At 35.2% G+C, this 20,534-nt stretch overlaps 3 protein-coding genes across 14 annotated transcripts in view; all 3 read right to left on the bottom strand.

Annotated features, from left to right (window-relative positions):
- ADAMTS6 (ADAM metallopeptidase with thrombospondin type 1 motif 6) overlaps positions 1-11,681 on the bottom strand; it is a 283,064-nt gene extending 271,383 nt beyond the window's left edge. For 2 of the 9 annotated variants that reach the window (XR_006273340.1, XR_006273341.1), the window contains exon 1: positions 5,072-5,618. The gene's annotated coding sequence lies outside the window, so the exon portion shown is untranslated. Of the gene's footprint in view, positions 1-5,071; positions 5,619-11,560 lie in introns of those variants that run through there. The other 7 variants (XR_006273338.1, XM_043488475.1, XM_043488471.1 and 4 more) reach the window with 5 other exon arrangements.
- Positions 11,682-15,185: 3,504 nt separating this feature from the next.
- Positions 15,186-15,779, bottom strand: LOC122454391 (WASH complex subunit 3-like). The gene has a single exon (XM_043488840.1). The coding sequence runs from the start codon at positions 15,777-15,779 to the stop codon at positions 15,195-15,197; it is 585 nt and encodes a 194-aa protein (XP_043344775.1). The 3' UTR covers positions 15,186-15,194.
- Positions 15,780-16,919: 1,140 nt separating this feature from the next.
- CENPK (centromere protein K) overlaps positions 16,920-20,534 on the bottom strand; it is a 32,889-nt gene continuing 29,274 nt past the window's right edge. The window contains exon 9 of one of the 4 annotated variants that reach the window (XM_043488702.1): positions 16,920-19,258. In XM_043488702.1, the coding sequence (XP_043344637.1) occupies positions 19,100-19,258 (159 nt within the window). In that variant the 3' untranslated portion in view covers positions 16,920-19,099. The remainder of the gene's footprint in view (positions 19,259-20,534) is intronic. The other 3 variants (XM_043488699.1, XM_043488701.1, XM_043488700.1) reach the window with 3 other exon arrangements.

The following is a 20,534-nucleotide window of genomic DNA, read 5'->3' as shown; positions in this document are numbered from 1 at the left end:
CCACAGCGTTCTGACTTCCATCTTAACGGTAGACTCCCTTACTGGACTTTAATGAAACAAGTTGCCATATGGATAGGCTCACATGGCAAGGAACTGACAGCAGCCTTCAGATAATCACTGGTTAAGAAATGCAGCCCTCAATGCTACTGCTTGCAAGGAACTAAATCTTGAATATGTGAGCTTATAAGCATATCCCTCCCCACTCAGGTGTTCTGCGGTGCCCTTAGTCCTTGCCAACACTTTAACTACAGCCTCTTGAGAGACTCTGAAGCACAAGACAGAGGAAGCCATGCTCAGGCTCCTGACTCACAGATACTGTTAATAAAAGTGTGTTCTTTAAGCTGCTAAATTTATGGTGATAATTTTTGCACCAACTGATAACTAATACAGCTGCTAATTTACAGAAAAAGAAGTTGAAGCTCATAGTGGCCACATAACTGGAAAACAGCAGGGCACCGAGTCATATATAATATTATCTGGCTTTAAAGTCTAAATTCTTTCTATTATATCACATTTCCATTTTAAATTATTCTAACTTAATATTCAATAGCCATTGCATATGACCAGTATCAAACTAAATATTCATAAATGATGTTAATTAACATGAAATTTTAAGCAACTTGATACACAATAACTGTTTTATCTCAAAATTTCTTCTACAGTAATTTAGGCAAAACAACAGGCACTATATATTCTTTCCAGGCAAAAATCTATAAAGAGATTAAATTACACCATCATTCAATAACAGCACAACAGACCTTTGAATAATGTGTGAGCGGGCAGTACCCAGTTTCTGCAAAAATGTGAATTATAAACTACAGGAGGACCTCTACATATGTGACTTCTCCATAATAGATTCAACTAATCAAGGATAGTGTAGTACTATAGTATTACTATTGAAAAAAAAAATTCTTGTATATGGGACTTGCAGCTCAAACCTGTGTTGTACAAGGTCAACAGTAATGAAAATAATCCAGTTATCTTGACTCCCAGCCTATTTATGTACAGTCTCCAACTGCTTAACTGTTGCTTCATAAACATTTACTCTTCGTTATTGTTTTTTCAGATTACTTGAGTGTTGGGCATAAAAATATATGACATTAAGTGTGTCCCTCATATACTTTAATCTTCCTTTAAAGAGGAATATATAATAAACATATTTGAGTTAATTTTTTAGTAAGTGATGATAGATTTGTATTTAATCATATTTATCCTTTTTTTCCTATTTTCCTAGGCTCTAAAAATGACAAACTTATAATGAGCCAGGTTTAGGAAACAACTGTTTTTTCCCCTTGAGAAATTTCCTGCTCTTCACAGTTTTTTAACCTCTACTTTACCATTACTACCACTATCTTATAAGTGCCCAAGTTAAGTAAGCAAGTATAACATTCAGAGAAAAAGCAGTATGAATTACCTGGCCAAAAGTACACTAACATTTGATTTAAGAACTTGTAGTAAAAAAGAACATTGATGCATAATAGAAAGAGCAGAAGTTTTGAAGATAAACAAACCAGTGCTATAGTCCTGGTTCTACCATTGGCTACAGTATCTGGCGCATAGGCACTCAATAAATTTCAGTCTCTTTCTCCATTCTCATTCATTCCTCCCCTCCTCACATTTTTCAAGCTTCCAGTGCCAGTGAAGAAATTTAATAATAAGTAAATTAGTGGGCTCAAGTTTAATTAAAGTCAACAACTAATATATCTAACCACTCTTAGTCACCTATACAATAAAAATGAACAGCTGAACTTACTTTCTGACACCTACTGGAGAATTTAACCTGGACATCATAAGCAAATATGTATAGGTACTAACTTTTCCAGATATAGTTTCCAAAATTCAGATTAATCTTAAAATAGTACATAATTATCCAAAAAGCATAATGTCCTTACATTGGACAGCAGAAGCATTATGCTGTGGAAAATACAAAAGGTTTTGAGTCCTGTTTTGGCTGCAAGTTACTTAACTCTAATAGATGTTTCCTCATCTATAAAAACATGATTATGATATCTACCTTACAAAGGCTTGCTGAGAGATTAGATTATACATGATGTAAAGTGTCCACATGCTTCACTTCAATAGTTAAATAAATATTAGTCCCCTTCTCCTCAATATCTGACTCATCATTTTTCAAAGGCCTTCCTTCAAGGAGTTTCATGTTCCTCCGTCCCTTAAGAATGTGGAACAGTTGGATATGATGATGGAATCAACTAGGTCATATCATCTATTAGAGCGAACAGTAAAGAATTTAGGTCACGATAACTGGACTAACAACTACTTTAAATTTGAAAACAGAATCAAAACTTCCATTTTACATTGATTTTACATAACTTTTTCCCCTAAGACAAATGCACCAATCAGTAGAGTTAAGGGATCATTTACCTGCTTCCATCGATCAAAGCGACACTAAGTAGAAATAATTTTAAACAACTTAAACTTTACTGATTTCCTCACTAGTTCACCCTGGTTGAAGGGTACTTGCTTGTCTTTTTCCTCTATCATCTGTACTTCCGACTCAAATGATCTAGGAGTAGCCAAGGTAATAATTTCCTCTCAAGAACTATCATTATGGAGCTAAAGAACACATATGACATCCTTCTTGACTTCTTCCATTCATCTTAATTCTGATTATATTTTTAAAGCCGATTTTATCTTCACTGAGGAAGCAATAATACTACATTTCCTTCAGGTACTTAAATTTTTACATGTGAAAATTAATTTCTTATTTCATTTTCCAATTATTCATTCAACAAATATTTAGCTACCCTGGTGACTCAATTAGTAAAGAATCCACCTGCAATGCAGGAGACACGGATTCAATCCCTGGGTCAGCATGATCCCTGGCGAAGGAAATGGCGACCCACTCCAGTATTCTTGCCTGGGAAATCCTATGGACAGAGGAGCCTGGCGGGCTGCAGTCCATGGGGTCGCAAGAGTCAGACACAACTTAGCAACAAAACCATCACCATTATATGCTAAGGCTTGAAATACAAAAGTTTACAGGTCATTAGTAAATTCTGTGAGACTGCTTTCCAAGGAAAGGTGTAGTTAAGGAGACTTAAAACTTACCTAGCAAGAAAAGCAAACGAGCCAAAAGCAAAATTACACAATATTATTCTATAAAAATCAAGTCCCAAATTACATATAGTGCCCAAATGTTTTTTCCAGATGGCAAGTTAAATATGTTATCTGTATTATAACTTCTCTCCTGAAAAACAGAAACACCTTTTTCTCTTGACATTAGCTCAAAATGTTGATAATCCTTTAGTAGAACCAAGAGAGCTATCCACTTCTTCCACCTTTTACTCTTCTCCCCAGAAATGTTCCAGAGAATGTGCTATCAACTCTCTTAATATGTTAACTCTCTTTATTCTCTCACAAAAGTCACACACAGCATAGGATTTGGCATAGAGGACCATCCCAAAGCACCAGCAACTACTAATGGTTGCTAAGGAAATGAAGAGGAAGTAGTAAGAATAGACAAGAATAAGAATTAATCTTACATGCAATGGCTCAGACATGAAAAGTATTAAAGTATTTCAAGTCTTGAGGTTAGAGAGTTTTGCCCTTGAGAATCACAAAACTATTCATACCACAACACAGATTTCATTTGCTGCCATTTGTAAGAAATTGAATGAGGTTGATTTGTTTGAAATCAGCTTATTTGCCTCTATAGCTATTCTTCAAAAATCTAAAATACCAATGATCACATATAAACACTAAATTAATATAAACTGGAACTGCAGCTACCACTTCGGCGAAACACAGGAAAACAATTATCTCCAAAATTAATTTTCTCAATTTCCTTTCAACTACACCAGTCTTATGTTACATTTATTTTCCTGTCATGAATTTTGAGAGCTGTCATTCACACATCTAAGTTTCAGTCTAATCAACATAACCTAAAAAAGGAAAGAAAAAAAATTGTCTGAGAAATTTGAACATAAGAGTATGTTGAAAATCACACTCCAGTGTGTTTTTAAAAGTTCCAAGCAATAGTTCAGTTTCCCCTTTCCTCCGTCATTCTGCTCAGTCTCGCCCCCCCCTCCAGCCCCCCCACCCCCACCCCACTTCACCCAGACAGAGGGTAACAGTCTGAGCTGCCCTGGTTGAGTTGATCCTAAAGTTAACATTCAGCAGCCCATTTCCAGACAGCAGCGCTAAATCTATTTGGATAAAACGCGTGTGACCCAGACAGTTGGCATTTGGCCCAAACGCGTTGCACCGGCAGCTCAAATAAAAACAAGAGTAAGAAACTCACTCTCTTGTTCCCTCTCAGTGCGCTTTCTCACTCTCTCCCTCTCTCCACTACAACAAGGAAAGAAATTACCAAAGACAGGAATTATAGTAAACATTATCTGAAGGCAGCTTTCCAATAACCCCTCCAGCACAATCCCCTCTCCAGTCTCTGAACTTTGATCCCATATACCATACACACGGACATATCCCGATATTCAAGGCTCCAGAAGGTTATGAGCCTACCATGTCCCAAGTGGCCAAAAGTAAATCAAAAACACACGTTTCCATCTCTTTGATTAGCCTATTAAGAGCTTAACATATCTAGAGCATCGGGACTATAGCTAGCACATTAATTCTGCCCTCTGAGCCCAGGCATAAAATATGCACTTGTCTGACTACTTAAGACACTGACTTGAAACTGTAAAATGCAGGTCTTTTTTTAAGAACTGAAAATCAGATTAAAATCACATCATTATTACTTTCCCAATTACTACTTGGTGATCAAAGACCACAAAAATCATAATCAAGTCATAATTCACAAAACATGTCTATTTGTATAATAAACATATATTTCTTTTTGCATCATAAAATATTTGCAAGACCCAGAATTCTCCAACCCCCGACTAGTCTGGAGTTAAAAGATTTCTATCTGTAAAATGAGTTCAGTCAAGCTCACTCATTGCCATTAAAAAAAAAAAAAAAAGAAGAAGAAAAAGGAAAAAAAAAGCACACACAGAAAAAAGTTTTCTACGCGTTATTCGGAAGACAAGCAAAGCACAAGTTTTAATTTTAAAAAAACCGGTTTCATTGAATATTGTGAACTCTTCCTTACCGTTTTCATCTTCAAATTCTGATAAAAAGTAAGTTTCAAACAATAGAGATTGCACTGGACGACTCACGTACTCCCTCTCCTCTTTTTTTTCTGCCCCCCTTTGCAAAGCCACAGCAGTGAGTTAGTTATTCTGCAGCCAGAATAAAACCCTATAGTCTGGCTAACCCGGGCTTTAGAGAACGGACTTTCCGATTTGGCAGAAAAAAAGATGCCTTCAATACATCCAGGCTATCATCCTGAGATGCTGCCTTTGCAAACCCCCTTTCTCTCCCGCACCCCCTCCCTACAAAAAAAAAAAAAAAAGGAAAGAAAAAAAAAAGAAAGGAAGGAAGAAAAAAAAAAGACTTATTGGGGGTGGAAGTGGTGCCCTCTCTTCCTGGACAGCTTAGTGCCTTTGCTATGCAAATAACATGTGAAGAGCATCAAAAGGTATCAGGAGAAAAGAAGACAAGAAGAGCAGGAAGGGCAGCAAAGTTTTGTTGAAGTAGCCCTAGATCTCACTACCGGCCCCCAGCCAACTTGAATTGCAGCAGTAGAAAATTTTGGCAGCTTTTCCTCAGAGGCAGAGCACACTGACGTCAGTCTGCAGATGTGCCGGGCTGCGTCGGGTGCGCATGTGTCCTGGGCCGTCACGTGGAGGGGGAGGGGAGGTAGAGGTACAATCGGGGTAACCAACTACCAGCCATTCAGAAGGGTGTAGACAATGTCAACTTTTCCACCCTGTGAATGAGAGAGATCCTGGCCCTTCTAACCTCAATCCCCTTCCCCACTCCGCCTCGTTTCCTCCTCTTCCTCTAACCTCTTTTTAGAAATTCTAGCTTGGTTTGTGATTAGTAGTTTCTTGGAAAAGGCAAGGGGGAGGGAGGATGAATGGCTTTAGATGAACTAATGTCACTGTTAATATCTCTGGTATCCTTCTTCGTGTATTTTTTTTTAAAGTCCACGCAACAATGTTAAAAGTTTCACATAAACAGTGTCTCTGAGGAAACTATAGTAAACATCAATCAGTGGCAGATTTCAAGACTCGGTAGCTACAAGTGCACAAAATGCCTATGTGTGAGCTTTTTCTCCCCCTTAATATACCTCAACAAGCAAAATTGCCAACAAAAGGGAAAGTAGACTAAAATAAACTAAGACCAGCACATTTTCCATCTGATTACTGACTTCAGGTTATGTGGGGCTTTAAAAGCAAAAAAAAAGTGGGGGAGGAGAGAGCGGGGGAAGAGAGAGAAGCTTGCATTATTTCCAGATGAGGGTGAGACTGGATGGTGTTTTAAAGTGCAACCGGGGAAAGCTACAAGTATATATTTTTTAAGACAGTATATTGAATGAAACTTCAATGACTGCCCCAACGAAAATAAATCCCAAGTCAGACCCCAGAGTAGGGGGAGGGGACAGATACCCTCCAGCTATCTCAAGATAAACAAACAAAACCTGAAAACTGGTTCTTCAAGTTTCCTAATCCAACCCCTCCCCCACCAACGCCATACACACCAGCTGCCCGTCCACACTTTAAGGATAAAACAAGGCTACAACGTAGCACTTTCACTTTCATTTGCTGGGGAAAAGTCACTGGCATTCAACTGTGAGTGAAATGCCCAAATATGTTTTCCATGTCCTAAGAAAGCAAACAAAGTCTGGCACACAAATCGGAAACAGGAAAAAAGGTGAAAATAGCTCAGGACAAATGTTGCCTTTCAGCGGTGTAATCTGCTGCATCATTTATCTGTCTCTACCGTTAAGAGGAGGGTAGGGAGAGGTTTAAGAGTTTCCGAGGGGAGGGGAGTGCGGGGTGGGGGAGGGAGGCTGGGAATTGACGCCTCGAAATTCCAGTTCGCTGTTAATGCCAAGTCAATTTCCGATGGCCAGAACCAGAAAGGGGAATTGGACCGGAGGGAAGGTGATGGGGAGGAGGGCGTTTCTGAATACCAGCTCTTAAGTTTCAAGCTTCTGTTAACACTATTGCTCATTTGATTTTTTTTTTTTCTTCCTACACCGGAGGTAGTAGGTGTAATACTTCTGGTGAATACATGAATAGTTGGCTAAACAAGGCATGAATCAGACTGAGAACATCCAAGAATACAGTTATTTCTATTCTTCTTTGAGGACTGAAAAGGGAAAGCATCTGTCCACAGTCAATAGTTTGCATCTTGACCTCAATCAGTTATATCTGGCTCAATTCCATTTAGAATGTAGAAACATGACCTGAGGTTGGAACTGACAGTTTTAAATAAAGATGATTCATATGGAGATATATAGATATAATAGATATTTGCATTAAAATATACAAGTTGGCAGTCCGTGGGGTCGCAAAGAGTTGGACACGACTGAGCGACTGAACTGAACTGAATACAAGTTGGCTAATCTCTTAGCAATAAATGTAAATACTAAAAATAAGAGTGGGCACAGAGCTGGCTTTGCATCAAACCACCTTTGAAATAGTAGTTGAAACTTATCCTTAATTTTTCAAAACCTGGTAGTAGACACAGCCAGCAGAGAAAATTTAAAGTTAAGGTATGAGTAGTAATCATGTCTATAAGCTGACTGGAAAGTTTTTACTCTCATCTAAGACAAACTGCCTTAGGAAACAGCAGTACTGTAAAGGAAAGGAGCTTATTCAATGAGAAGTGGACTTTGGCTAATTACTTATTCAAAGAGTGCCATCCTGCGTCTAAACAGAGTAATGAAAAATTTCCAAGAAATTCCTATCTTATCCTTCAAATGACCTAAGAAAAATAGCAAGAATAAGGGTAAAAAATTATCAGCATAAGAAATGATGAATTCTCAGTTTAACTCTGTGTGTGTGTGTACATTTTCACTATATGACAGAAAATTCAAACACATTCAAAAACAGAAAAATAGTACAATGAATCCCAATGTATCCATTATCCAGTTTTATTAACAAGTATCAAATCATGTTCACTTTTCCTATTACTGGTTCCACCCCACTAGATTACCTTAAAGCCAAACTCAGATAACATCTCATTTCATTCATTAAATATTTACTGTATTTCTAAAATATAAAATATAAGGACTAAAAAAATAGCCACTACTACACTACTGACTTAAAACACCAATCCCTTAATTTCATTAAGTACTAGATTTCCTCAATGGCAAATAAAGGCTTAAAAAACTTATTGGAATCAGATCTATACATTGCGTGAGGTTGATCTCTTATGTCTCCTTTTTAAAGAACTTTTAATGAAGTAGAATATTCATAAATAAAAGTACATAAATATATCTTGATGAAAGTGTTATCCTAATGTATTTTCACAAAAAGAAGCTACCCGTGTAACCATGTAACTTTTAATCTATTCGATTCCCCCTCATTTCTTATCAGGCCTCCCTGGTGGCTAGGCTGGTAAAGAATTTGTCTGAAATGCTGGAGACCCAGGTTCGATCCCTGGGTCAGGAAGATCCCCTGGAGGCTGGAATAGCTACCCACTCCAGTATTCTTGCCTTGAGAATCCCATGGACAGAGCGGCCTGGGAGGCTACAGCCCATAGGTCCCAAAGAGCTGGACGTGACTAAGAGCACATGCATTCCTTACCTTGCAATGTAAACACTGTATTAATATTTTGCCCTCCTAACACTATACATACCACTTCCATTAGCATGGAAATGTTTTAGTGCACTACCCAGACATTATTTTTCAGTTGAATTATATGTAACAAATTTAAATCAAACCCTGAATGAATTTAAGTTGCAACAGAAATTCTTTAAAATTTTTATAACGAACAATCCCCTACTCTTAGACGTTAAGTTTTTACTCCAGCTTTCTTTCTCTTTTCACCGTTTCATTTTAAAATGACGGAGGAATCGGGGTAGAGGAGAGATGGAATGGGAGTTTGGCAAATGCAAACTATTATATGTAGAATGGATAAACAACAAGGTCATACTACATAGAACAGGGAACTATATTCAATATTCTGTGATAAACCATAGTGGAAAGGAAGATAAAAAGAGTGTATACAAAGCACTCACTTCTCAGTGGGAGACACACTGGCTTTAAAAAATAATAGTAAAAATTAATTTTAAAATTTTAAAAAGAAATAAAGATTATGGGCAAAGTGGAATTGATAGCAATCTCCCTACCTAAAAATATCTTTGCTATCAGTTTTAAAAATATAATTAAATGGAAATAAATGGACACTTTCAGGAAATCAAAGATGAAATGAATGGAAACATGGGAGAGGAAGAAACTTGTACACTACACACATATATTGCACACATGTGTGTATTTATTTCAGAGACTGAAAAACAAAGGTAGAAGAGATTGAGAGTCAGAGAAGAAGGACCAAGGGAATTTTAAGGGTAATAAAAATTATAAGGTAGTTTATTAATGTATTATTAGCATATAAATTAAATTTAATTTTTTTAGTTAAAAATCAAGCCATGTCTTAAAGTTACTGTGTTTTCTTGTATTTTCAGAAAAAAATGAGATGAAGAATTCTGATTTTGTGTTTGTTTGAAATTATTAAATTGAAGCAAGTGACTATCTCTAAAGATGATGAGTTTTAAATTTACCTCACAGACATTAAAACCAGATTCCATACACTTTCTATACAAAACATTTTATTCTTTCAATAGGACTGGATTTGAATTTGACATAGTTAAAATAAATATCTTCTAATCTTTGAAAGACTACTTTAGGATTTCTTAGATAATGTGCAAAAGTTCAAAGCAATAAAGGAAAAGATTGGTAAGTTTAAACTTATTAATGAAAAATTTTAAAACATTTAAAAAAGCATAAACCAGAAAGTGGGAGAAAAATTTTAACAATATAACTGAAGCATAATAAATATCAAGAATATTGAAAGAACTCTCATAAATCTATAGAAAGAACTCTCATAAATCTATAGAAAGTGAAAGTGAAGTAACTCAGTCGTGTCCAGCTCTTTGTGACCCCACGGACTTGTAGCCTACCAGGCTCCTCCGTCCATGGGATTTTCCAGGCAAGAGTATATAAGGGACAGGTCAAAAAAATTTTTTAATGGTATAAACAGGAAAGTAGCAGGAGAAAAAAACCTGAGGACCAATAAATGAGTAATGAAATGTTCAATCTTGCTAGCAATCATAGAAATGGAAGTGTTTCTTTCATCAGAGTGACAAAAATGTTACAATTTGATAATATCAAGTGTTTGGGAGGACTGGGCAAACTGGACATATAATATTTGGGGTTTTTTCCTCTTTTTTTAAAATTATTTATTATTTTTAAAAATGTTTTATTTTATACTGGAGTACAGTTGATTAACAATGTTGTGTTAGTTTCAGGTGATTCAGTTATACATGTACATGTATCTATTCTTTTTCAAGTTCTATTCCCATTTAGGTTATTACAGAATATTGAGCAGAGTTCCTAATGCTACACAGTTCATCCTTGTTGGTTATCTATTTTAAATAGCAGTGTATATATGTCAATCCCAAACTCCCAATCTATCCCTCCCCCTTACACTTCTCCCTTGATAAATATAAGTTCATTCTCTATGTCTGTGAGTCTGTTTCTGTTTTATAAATAAGTTCATTTGCAACTCTTTTTTCAGATTCCACATATAAATGATACTGTATGATATTTTTCTTCATCTATCTAACTTCACTTAGTATAATAATCTCCAAGTCCATCCATGTTACTACAAATGGCATTATTTCATTCTTTTTAATGGTTGAATAGTATTCTATTGTATATATGTATTTACACACACACACACACACACACCATGTTTTCTTTATCCATTCATCTGTCAATAGATATTTAGGTTGCTTCTGTGTCTTAAATATTGCAAACAGTGCTGCAATAAACAATGGGGTGCATGATTCCTTCTCAGTTATAGTTTTCTTCAGATATATGCCCAGGAGTGGGACTGCAGGATGATATGGTAGCTCTACTTTTAGAGTTTTAAGGAACTTCCAGGCTGTTCTCCATAGTGGCTGTACTAATTTACATTCTCACCAACAGTGTAGGAGGGTTCCCTTTTCTCAACACTCTCTAGCATTTATTGTTTGTAGATTTTTTCATAATGGTCATTCTGACCGGTGTGAGGTGACATCTAATATATTGTTGATGAAAGGGTAAATTAAGTGCAAACACCACAAAGAGCAAATCTGGCAATATCTAATCCAGAAGAAGACGTGCATTTTTGACCCAGCCATTTCATTTTAAAATACATAACCCTAAGAAATTCTTGCAGATGAGCATCCACAATAAGTAAGGGAACATTATTTGTAGCAGTGAATAAATGAAATAACCAAAATGGCTATCAACAGGGAAAAAAAAGTTGTAATCTATTTCTACATTGGAGTATTATATAGCAGTTAAATGATGGACTAAAGGCACATACATCAACATGGATAAATTATATAACATTAAGTTGAAATGCTGCAATAGGATACATTATGATTCAAATTGGGATAGAATGTAGATATATGACTATATGTATATAAAGCTTTATTATAAATATTTTTAACACTAAATATATATCTCAAACTTACCAAAGTCTGCAGAGGAAGAACATAGTATCTCAGGGATCATACTAACCTAGGAGAGAAACAGGATGGAATTAAGGAGTACAAAGTGAGCATCAGCTAATCTATAAAATTCTGTTTAAAAAACAAAACAACTTGAATTACCACAAAATGTTAACAGCTACTAATTCAGGGTATTGAGTATACATGGGTATGTATTAATTTTAATCTCTATATAATTTTAAAAAATTGCAACTTTATAAAAACAGGAAAAAGATTACTGTGATTTGTTGTTAGCATTTACCTGGCAATTTCAAAAATATTTTAAATTTGCAATCAGCAATATAATGATACATTATGGGTGAGCAAAGCTCACTAAAATTCATGTACTGTGTTTTATTTTATAATTTCAGTCTTTATATACAAAACTTTTTCTACAGATAGTGACAAAAAAATAATTTCACTTTAACTTTTCTTTCTTTATTTAACTTATTGAGTATGAGATCAATTGCAGGATTTTTTTTTTAACTTGCTAAGAAAAGTGTGTGTATAACCAATTACTTTTAACTGTATTATACAAATATCTATCATTCAGAAAGGAGAAGAAAAAGTCAAAGAATATCACTGAGCTAACAGCAAAGGCCTTGATGCCAGGAAAGACTAGGGGCAAGAGAAGGGGATGACAGAGGATGAGATGGTTAGATAGGCTCACTGACTCAATGGACATGAGTCTGACCAAAACTCTAGGAGATACTGAAGGACAGGGAAGCCTGGTGTGCTGCAGTTCATGGGGTCGAAGAGTCCAACATGACTTAGCGACTGAACAACAATAGCAAAGACCCTGATATGCCAATAACAACTGCCTACTCTTCAGAGGGCAAGAGTATAAAAATAAAAGGCAAGGTTCTTCCACTCAATGAAGTTACAGATGGACTGCAATAATTTACATAATTTAATGAGTAAGTACTCTGGGCTTCAAACAAGATAACTCAGTGCAGCCTAAATAATGATTTTTTTGGACATGAAAGTGAAAGTGAAGTCGCTCAGTCGTGTCCGACTCTTTGCCACCCGTGGACTGTAGCCTACCAGCCTTCTCAGTCCATGGGATTTTCCAGGCAAGAGTACTGGAGTGGGTTGCCATTTCCTTCTCCAGGGTATCTTCCCAAGCCAGGGATTGAACCCGGGTCTCCCACATTGTAGGCAGACGCTTTACCCTCTGAGCCCCAGGGAAGCCCTTTTTGGGCATACATGTAGACAAATTTTGTGGTCGATTTTTTAGTTCTCACTTGAACTCCCAATAACATTCAATTCAGTTGATTGCTCCCAACTTCTGGAAATCCTAATGCCTGATGTGACTGTATTAGGAGGTGGGCCTTTGGGGAGATGCTTAGGTCATGAGGATAAAACACTCATAAACAGGATGAGTCTTTTTATAAAAGAAACCATACAGAGACCCCCTCAGCCCTTCTATTTTTGCAAATGAATGATATAATTGCTATTTTTGTCTTTGTAAACTATCTTTTCTCTTTAGTATCTTTGAAAATTCTTTTTCTTTGATATTTGACAGCTTTATAAACTGTTTCACAGTGTGGCCTATCCTGCACAGTATTCAGTGTACATTTTTCTGAGGCTTTTAGTTCTTCTGCAGAAAAGTTTTCAGCTATTATCTATTCAAATATTGCTTATCAATCATTCCTGCTATTCTTTCCAACAGGAACTTCTATGTCGAAGTGCTTCAATTTGTTCTTTTTTATCTGCTCTTCATAATTTTTTTAATTTTTCTGGATGAATTCTTCAAATTATCTTTCAATTAACTAATTCAATCTATAACTCTATCCAATCAAGAGTTTATCCTACTTGTAGAATCTGTATTTAAGTCACTATATTTAATCATATATGGGACATACAATTAATTCCTATTTATAACCAAATGTTGTTTCATTTGTTCCTATTTTTGTATTACAATGTAAATTAATTTCTCCCAGCAACCTCAAAATACACATTTTAAAGTCTTTGTCAGACTGTTTCATAAAATTAATTTCAGCAAGTTAAAGTTCTATTTGATGGTTTGGTTACATTGGTAGAATGTCTTCAGTTTCAAAAAACAAACAAAAAAAATCTGCCTCAGAAAGAAAATGTATTTTCTTGTAAATCATGCTCCCTAGTACCGCAGCTCTATGGTCAATTACCTGGTTCAATAACATCAGGATTTGTTACTTTTTTGAGATACTGCCACACTAAATATGCCAGATTCTTCCATGGCAGCTCTCCAAATGGTTACAAAATGGCTAAAGACTCATAGATGTTTCATGCAGATGTAATAACATCCACCAGAACACCACAAACAGTTTCATGTTTATTTTTTTAAATCAGTAAGAAAAATCTTTCTCCAATTCCTCAGTTTCCATATACTTCCTTTCCTTTGCGCACAGTTTCCACTATCATTAACATCTTATATTTGGTGTTACACTTGTTCAAACTGATGAATTAATATTGATACATTATTATTAACTAAAGTCCATAGTTTACATCGGATTCATTTTTTGTATAGTTCTATGGGTTTTAATAAATGCATAATGTTATGTATCCACCAATACACTTATCATAAAGAATAGTTTCACTGCCCTGAAAATCACCTGTAATTCACCTATTCATCCCACCCCTCCTGCCCTACCCACTACCAATCCCCTAAAACCACAATCAATCATCTTTCAACTGTCTTCATATTTTTGCCTTTTCCAGAATATCAGACAGCTGGAATCATACAGTATGTAGGCTTTTCAGAGGCTTCCCTGGTGGCTCAGAGGTTAAAGCATCTGCCTCCAATGCAGGAGACCGGGGTTCAATCCCTGGGTTGGGAAGATCCCCTAGAGAAGGAAATGGCAACCCACTCCAGTATTCTCGCCTGGAGAATCCCATGGACAGAGGAGCCTGGTAGGCTACAGTTCACGGGGTTGCGAAGAGTTGGACACGACTGAGTGACTTCACTTTTCTTTCACTTAGGAATATGCATTTAAGTTTCCTTCATCCTTTTTTGTGGCTTGATAGTTCATTTGATTTCATATCTGAATAAGCCATTGCAATCCATTGTCCCATGATTTGTCCATTCAATTACTGAAGAACATCTGGATTGCTTCCAATTTTCGACAATCATGAAAAAGGCTGCTAAACTCATTGGTGTGCAAGATTTTGTGTGAATGTAAGTTTTCAACTCATTTGGGTAAATACCAAGAAGCATAATTGGTGGATTGCATAGTAAGAGTATGCTTAGTACCTTTTTTTCCAAATGACTGTATTTTGCATTCCCACCAGCAATAAATGAGTTTCTGTCGTTCCACACTGTCAGCATGTGGTCATTCTGATGAGTGTTTAGTGGTATCTCATTGTTTTTCAATTTGCATTTTCTTGATGACATACAATGTGGAAATCTTTTCATCTTCTTACTTGCTGTTTATCTTGTTTGGACAGGTGTCAGTTTAGACATTTTGCCCTCTTTTTTGTATATATATATTATAAATGCTTTATTTTTTTTAACACAGAGGAAGCTTGGTAGCAGATCTGTAGCCACTTGATGTTGTTTTAACTAATTACAGTCCAGGCTCTCTTATAGAATGTAAAGGTACACTAACACATGTGTATGTAATTGTTATGTAAATGAAGCTTAGTCACTAAAAGAAGATTTGTTATCTGAACTTTCTTCTGTGTTTTTTTCACCTTCACCATCAGGCACTGGAGCATCTGGCCTCTCAAGAAGATCTGGGTCTAGTCCTTCCAATATCATTTTGTTTCTTATTGCCACCACTGGAACACCCACTTGAACCATTTTGAGATATCTGGCATATCTTGGATCCTTGGCTACAGTTAAGATACTTTCTGGTGTTACTTCACTTTCCTGTGGTCCAGAGTCTTGTAAACTGTTCTGCTGTGATTGCTCTGAAGTGGCTTCAGAGTGTGTTCCGTTTGTGATCCTAGCGACATTTACAGGAGATACTTCAAATGTGACATCATCTAGGCCCGGGATAGATGATAACTTTGCATCTAAAATATTGAGAGTTGTTTCAATCTGCTGGATACGAAGAGAAAGGTCTGCTAGTTTCTCCCCACAAACTGTAGAAAAGCAGTTGAGGAACTGTACAGTGTGCACCACAAACTGGTTTAGAAATGCCATAGTTTTTTTCTGTTGAATAGCTGGCACCTTAGTCAGCTCTATGCCTGAGCCCATGAGAGGGAGCACATCCTCACCCATCTCCTCACTGTGGGGGAGGGACCCAGGGCTCACCCCCAAACCCCTCCCCAGCCCGACCCGCCCAACCCAGTAATCTGCCCTCTTTTTAATTGGGATGTTTGTTCTTATTGTTGAGTTTTCTGTATTTTGTTGAGTTCTATCTTTTATCTTTTTGGTATATGTGTTCTGCAAACAATTTTTCCACTTTGTTTTTAACAGAACAAAAAGTTTTAATTTTAATAAAATCCAGTTTATCAACTTTTTGTCTTCACCAAACTCAAAGTCACACTAGATTTTATATTATTTTCTAGAAGTTTTGTAGTTGTGCATTTTATATTTAGGTCTATGATTCATTTTGAGTTAATTTAAAGGTGTAATGTCACTATAGCAGTGCCCAGCTTTCTTTCTTTGCATATGCATGTACAGTTCTATCACCACTTGTTGAAAACGACAGAGCTTTCTCCATTGGATTGCCTTTCCTCTTTGTCAAAGATTAGCTGATCATATTTGTATGGGTCTACTTCTGAGCTCTCTACTCTGTTGCAGTGATCCATTATCTGCTTTTGCACCAACTTCACAATGTTGGTTACTACAGATTTACAATGAATCTTAAGGTTGCTGTCAGTTCTTCCACATTGTTCTTCTTCAATATGGCAGACATTCTGGGTCTTTTGTCTTTCCACATAAATTTATTCAACTCCCAGTACAATGCTGAATAGCACTGGTGAGAGGACACATTCTTGCCTTGTTCCTGGTCTTAGAGAAAAAGCATCTGGTTTCTCACCAGTAAGCATGTCAGCTGTACGTTTTCTATAATTTTTTTAAAAAGAATAATAATGTACAAGATTGTGGATGCTCTTTATCAAGCTAAGGAAGTTTCTATTTCTAGCTTGCTGAGAGCTTTCACCATGAATAGGTATTTGATTTTGTCATATAGCTTTTTAATAACCTATTGGTGTCATCATATGATTTTTCTATTTTCTATTTTGATAATATGAAGGGTTACATTAATTGATATTTGAATGTTGAACCAGTCTTGAATATTTGGAATAAATACCACTTGGCTGTGGTGCATAGTTCTTTTAATATATTGCTGAATTTGATTATTTTGTTGAGGATATTTGTGCCTGTGTTCATAAAAGATATCTGTAGTTGCCCTTTCTTAAAAAGTCTTTGGTTCTAGTATTAGGATAATGTAATGTCTGGTTTTGGTATTAGAGTAATGCCAGCCTCATAGAAAGAATAAGCTTCTATTTTTTGGAACAGATTGTACAGAACTGTCATCATTTTCTTCTCAAATATTTGATAGAATTCACCAGTGAAACCATTTGGGTCTGATGTTTTCTGTTTTGAAAGTTTAATAATTATTGATTCAATTTCTTTAATATATAGGCTTATGCAAAGTGGCGATTTTTCCTTGTGTGAATTTTAGTAGGTTGTGTCTTCCATAAAATTGGTCCAGTTCATCTAATTTATAACATTTATGAGAACAGTTATTCATAATACTCATTACCCTCTTAATGTTCCTGGGATCCACAGTGATGGCCCCTACATACAAGTTTTCAAAAACTGAAACATTTTCTCCAACATACTCAAAACCACACACACACACACAAAAACAACAACAAAAAAAACCCTTCAAGGCCTGTAAGCTTAGATGGGGTACAAATCAAGACTAATTCTACTGTAATTTACTTTGTTTATGATTGAGATGAAAAGTGGGCAAAAAACTGTGCTATATAAGAAGGCTGGATTAGCAAATTAAAAAGTAGGATGCAATCATCATAGTTTTCTTTAAAACTTTACACAAGCCCATGCACCCTAGAGCCCATGCTCGGCAAGAAGAGAAGCCACCACAATGAGAAGCCTGTGCACCACAACTAGAGAGGAGCCTTTGCTTGCTGCAACAAGTAAAAAGCCCGCACAGCAATGAAGACTCGGTACAGCCAAAAGTAACAAATAAATTAAATTATATAAAAAAAATTTTACAAAAGATGCTGTGATAAAAAGATCCAACTTAATAAGTGTGAAATCAAGACTTACCAAATAAATCATCAAATTGTTTACTGCTTTTATCTATTGATTTCTGTAATTCACAACACAGAGAAGTTCACAGACAACAGTATTATCTGCTCTGTAGAAATACTGTCAAACTTATTCTGCCACCACCATTTTCCTTTTTCTAGTAACTTCAAGGAATAGTAAGTTGCTCATTCCTTTGAATCTCAACTAGAGTATTCTAGTAAGGTATTTTTGTATGTCATCTTCCTGAAAAAGAACTTACAAGTTTTCTAAAATATAACAGCATTGTATTTTCTACAAAAGGGACACAGTTTACTTGGAAGTTTTTGCCTGTTTTAAGAGAGATTTAGTATTCAAGGTAAATAAACTTGAATAATACAATGCAGTAGAAATCAATTTCAAAAAATAAAAATATACACCAAGTCCACTCTGAAAACTAATGATACAAAAAGTGTTTGGAATTCTCTAGTTATATGTATATACTTATACATATATGTAGTTTAATTATATTGTCACTTATTTAATTATATTGTCACTTATCTACCTATGATAAAGTCTATTTATTAAAATATCATGCCACATCCCCAAAAAAGCTAGAGAATTTTAAATGAGAATTTTATTTACAAAAATGTCACAGAGGATTAAAAAAATTTTATGAACACAATATCATTAGTAATAATTAACAGAATCAAGAAAGGTTTAATATATATATCACTTGTAATATAATACACATTAAAATAGTTTTCATGCTACCTTTATTCATTATTTTTTAATATTCCAATTTTTAACAAACCTAGAAATATTGTAGTACACATGGAACAGATGTACTATATACTTAAAAATTATGCTACATTATACATTAAGATACTAAGTCAGTTTTTTAACCTCCAGCAAATTATGGCCTTTCACCATAATTTATAAATTTAAAGGATGTAAGCACCAAATAGAACTTGAAATGCATAAAATAAACTGGCATATATTTTAAGAGAAAAACATTACATTAGGAATATAATTAACAAAGAATTTTCCAAAGAATACTGCAGAAGTAAGGTATATTTAAAGTATTATAATGATTAAGTCTAGAATGTTTTTTACTTATTCTTGTCAACTCAGTTGAAAACACAAAGCATTGACTATGAAGCTATCATTTTTAAGTGAATAGTAGATGGCAGCATGAGTCATTTTAAGCCTGAAAGGAAAATGGACTATATTATGGGCTTTGATTAGCAAATAACATTCTTTATCCAAGTAATTCTGTGTTTCCATTATCCTTGAATGACAAGATTCTTTATGTACTGTGTGAAAAAAACACCATCTTTTTACTGATGGAAGGCTTCTAATCTTATTCGGGTTGGATCTTCTGGATGTCTCAAGGCAATTCCATTACGCAGGAGCAGCTCAATATAAGGTGGCCAAAAAGAATCACTAATTTTGACATATGGGTCATGTGGAACACCAAATAATCTATTTAAAAGAATCTAGGAAAAAACATCATTCAAGATACATCTTACTTGGAAAAAAAAATTGATACAGATATATTAAAACAGTTTTTTTTTAACCAAAGAATGTTGATCTCTTTTCTCTTTGAATAATTGTTTAATCGCAATTTCTATGTATTAAATAGTTGATTCTCTTTTTTAAAAAACTACAAATATTACTGAATGGAAATAGCTTTAAAATGAATCTTTGCACCTGAATTTTTAAAACATTTCCTAAAAACTTGTTAAAAAGCATTTACAATTCTCCCACTTCTCTCAAGATTAATAATTTATGTTAGAAATTTGGTTATAACCATTTCTTCAAATTGAAAAACAAAGTTCAAAAAATTGTACACATCTTAATATTTCAGGGAAATAGAAAACACCAATCTTCCCCCTCCACTCAAAGCCACTTATTCATCTGATAAACCTTCAAAACAAAAATTCTATCATCATTATTTCCTTCAAATTATCTCAAACATCTTTGATCTCTTCACTAAGGATATTGAGAAGTTTTCAATACCTGTAGTAAATTATGTAAGACTAACATTTCTTGAACCACATTCCATGAAATTGATCTCCCTAGCAATGCTCTCAGCATGGAGTAACAGGGTTCTGTGGTTAAATAAGCTCAAGAAAGATGCTAATATGCACTGAGAATGACCCATCTTTCCCAGATTCAGGGCATTAAAGAAGTTTTGTAAGAAACACACATTAAATATTTGAACATTAATATTCTATGAGATATAATGAAAAATGTTAAATATGTATCAATTATTACTCTACCTCCTCAGTTCCCACAAAGTGCCTTCAAAAATTATAAAACCAGGATTCATAGGGTTAAAAGATTCCTCAAGGGGTACATAATTAGTAAAAGATAATAGATTACAATCCATATCTTTGAACTGCCATGCCAAAGTTTTAACTTAAAGATATTATTTTTTTTAAGATATTATTTTAAGAAACACAGAAAAGGAAAAATAAAATTTATATCATAGCAGTAAAGAATCTGCCTGCAATGCAGGAGACAGGGGTTCGATCCCTAGGTCGGGAAGATCCCCTGAAGAAGAAAATGGCAACCCACTCCAGTATTCTTGCTGGAAAATCCCATGTACAAAGAGCCTGCCGGGCTATAGTCCATGGGGTCATAAAAGAGTTGGACATGACTTAACAGCTAACAACAGTAAAAGTGTCACAGAAATATAATTAAACTACTAAGTTCTCATCTCAATCACATTTCATGATAATATCAACACCACAATTTTTGTTTTTTAAC

The sequence above is a fragment of the Cervus canadensis genome, chromosome 16 (genome assembly GCF_019320065.1).
Source record: "Cervus canadensis isolate Bull #8, Minnesota chromosome 16, ASM1932006v1, whole genome shotgun sequence".
Lineage (NCBI taxonomy): Eukaryota > Metazoa > Chordata > Mammalia > Artiodactyla > Cervidae > Cervus > Cervus canadensis.
Note: the sequence above shows the minus strand (reverse complement) of the source record. Positions and strands in the feature narration are given on the sequence as shown.

Bases quoted from the DNA above. Each gene is read 5' to 3' on its own strand.
- LOC122454391 (XM_043488840.1), bottom strand. From the start codon at position 15,779: ATGGGTGAGGATGTGCTCCCTCTCATGGGCTCAGGCATAGAGCTGACT.